Source organism: Fusarium tjaetaba (assembly GCF_013396195.1).
Source record: "Fusarium tjaetaba strain NRRL 66243 chromosome Unknown NRRL66243_c0000609, whole genome shotgun sequence".
Taxonomy (NCBI): Eukaryota; Fungi; Ascomycota; class Sordariomycetes; order Hypocreales; family Nectriaceae; genus Fusarium; species Fusarium tjaetaba.
The window spans coordinates 1-2006 of NW_023501805.1; the positions used below are offsets into that span (position 1 = coordinate 1).

Consider the following 2006-nt stretch of genomic DNA (forward strand, 5'->3'; position numbering starts at 1 on the left):
GCCAGAAGACCTGCTTGATGGCGCCAGGGAGAGCCTTGGCGGGGTTCTTGGCCTCGGCAGCAGCGAGACCGACAAGTTCTGTTCCACTGAAGGAGAAGGCTGCGGTGACGAACACACCTGGGACCATTAGTACCTGAAGAGCATCACGGAAATAGGGAATTATGTCTTACCGCAGAAGCCTCGGAAACCGTGCTGAAAGGCACCTGGGTCATACCAGAGCTTGGCGCCCTGGTAAGTGCTGTACTCTCCATCAGAAGGACCTCCACCGCAAACGAGGACGACAGCGACGATCATGAAGATAACGGTGGCAGAGAGCTTGAGCAGTGCAGCCCAGAACTCTTCCTCGGCGTAACCAAGGGTACCGAAAATATTGACGAGGATAATAACAGCAAGGAAGACCTGTAACATGTCAGTCGACAGACTCACGATAGCTTCATGGGGGCTGAACTTACGCTGACCCAGATAGCTACGCTAGTATGCGGAGCCCAGTATTGAATGACTGTGCCGCAAACTGTCAACTCAAGAGGAAGAACGAAAGCCCATTGCATGACATAGTTCCAACCCATGGCGAAACCCCAAGAGGGATCAACAAATCGGTTGGCATAGCTGGTGATTTGTTAGCTCACGTCTTAATTGGAAATGACGGAAACTCACGTATAGAAACCACCAGAAACGGGATACATGACAGCAAGTTCACCGAGAGCATAGACAACGTTGAAGATCATGACACCCATGATCAAGAAACCAATAGTCAATGAACCAGGGCCACCAGTCTGCAGAGCAGAACCGCTACCGACGAAGAAACCAGCTCCAATACTGCAAATGAGTTAGCACACCAATTCAATATTAGCGCGTCATCATTTAGCAGGGCGGCAATAAGCCGGCGTTGCACGATGACGACAGAACGAAAATGACTGACCTGCCACCAATAGCGATCATGTTAAGATGACGGGGCTTCATCTCACGCTGCAGCTCAGCGGTTCCCTTTGCGTAATCGTCATGAGGAGCGAATGAGCCGGGAGTAAGCCCATTGCGCAGCGCCCATGACTGCTTGGGGCCATCCTCAATGGGCTCAGTGGTGCCCTGCTTCTCATCATATCGCGGTGATGTATCCTGAGCCTCGAGGGCTTCTTGTTTAGGATGGATTTCCGACATTGTGAGATGCTTAGATAAACTTCAATGTCTTGAGGAGTCAGAGGATCAGAGGGAATTAGAGACAGCGCGGGCTAATGGTAGATATATACAATACGGCTGTTACAGTACTCGAGCTAAAAGTGGCAACTCGGGGGGATCATCTCTCACACGGACCTAAATGAAAAGCGGAAGGTGGTTTCTTGGAAGGATGCAGAGAAAGATAGGTACCTGGGAAGGGTACGTAATAACATGGAGCATTGCATTGATTTGATTGTTGGTTTCACAGCTCGAATTGCTGTGGTGATCCGTTGTTGGAGACTGGGGGCTTGCTCCTCTATCTCACGGATAAAGCGGCACTTTGCTCAGCTGGGGCAAAAGAAGTGGATACTCGAATGAACCAGAGCTTAAGCCACCGAAAAAAAGGAGCAGGGGAAGAGAGGGAAACTAGCCTATCAACCGTTTGGTCGCGTGCTGACGTAGGGAAAAGAAGAGTGCTACTGATCGGAAGTTTTTAGAGCTGAGGTTAGGCTGTAGCTTAATCCTGTGCATCCTCGGATCCGAAGATATTGCCGTCGATTCCTCTCCAACTACATTACAGGTTTGGGGAGGCATGTTTTATCTGGTGTTACATGTGATGTCCTGTCCTGCAGTCTCGATAAGGTGCGCGCAAAGGGCTCCTCCCAAGTCTGGGGAAAGTGTCATCTTTTGAGGAATCTATTTGTCATAGATTCAAGTTTCTTACCCCGGAATATCCGCTGCTGGATCTGCGTGCGCGTGTGAAATTGAGCAGTTGGCAGCAAATGGCGTAGCACCTGTATCATTGGGGCGGGCCCGGAGCCGAGCTAGCCGTAAGGACTCTTATCAAGCTGCCG

At 50.5% G+C, this 2006-nt stretch overlaps 1 protein-coding gene across 1 annotated transcript; it reads right to left on the reverse strand.

Annotated features, from left to right (window-relative positions):
* On the reverse strand, positions 1–1155 carry FTJAE_14201 (amino-acid permease inda1; the record flags this gene model as incomplete). The annotated part of the gene is made up of 5 exons (XM_037347412.1): positions 1–117; positions 171–399; positions 453–606; positions 655–816; positions 920–1155. Coding segments are annotated over 5 exons (898 nt in total), but the record flags the coding sequence as incomplete, so codon positions are not given.
* Between the last annotated feature and the right edge of the window lie 851 nt (positions 1156–2006).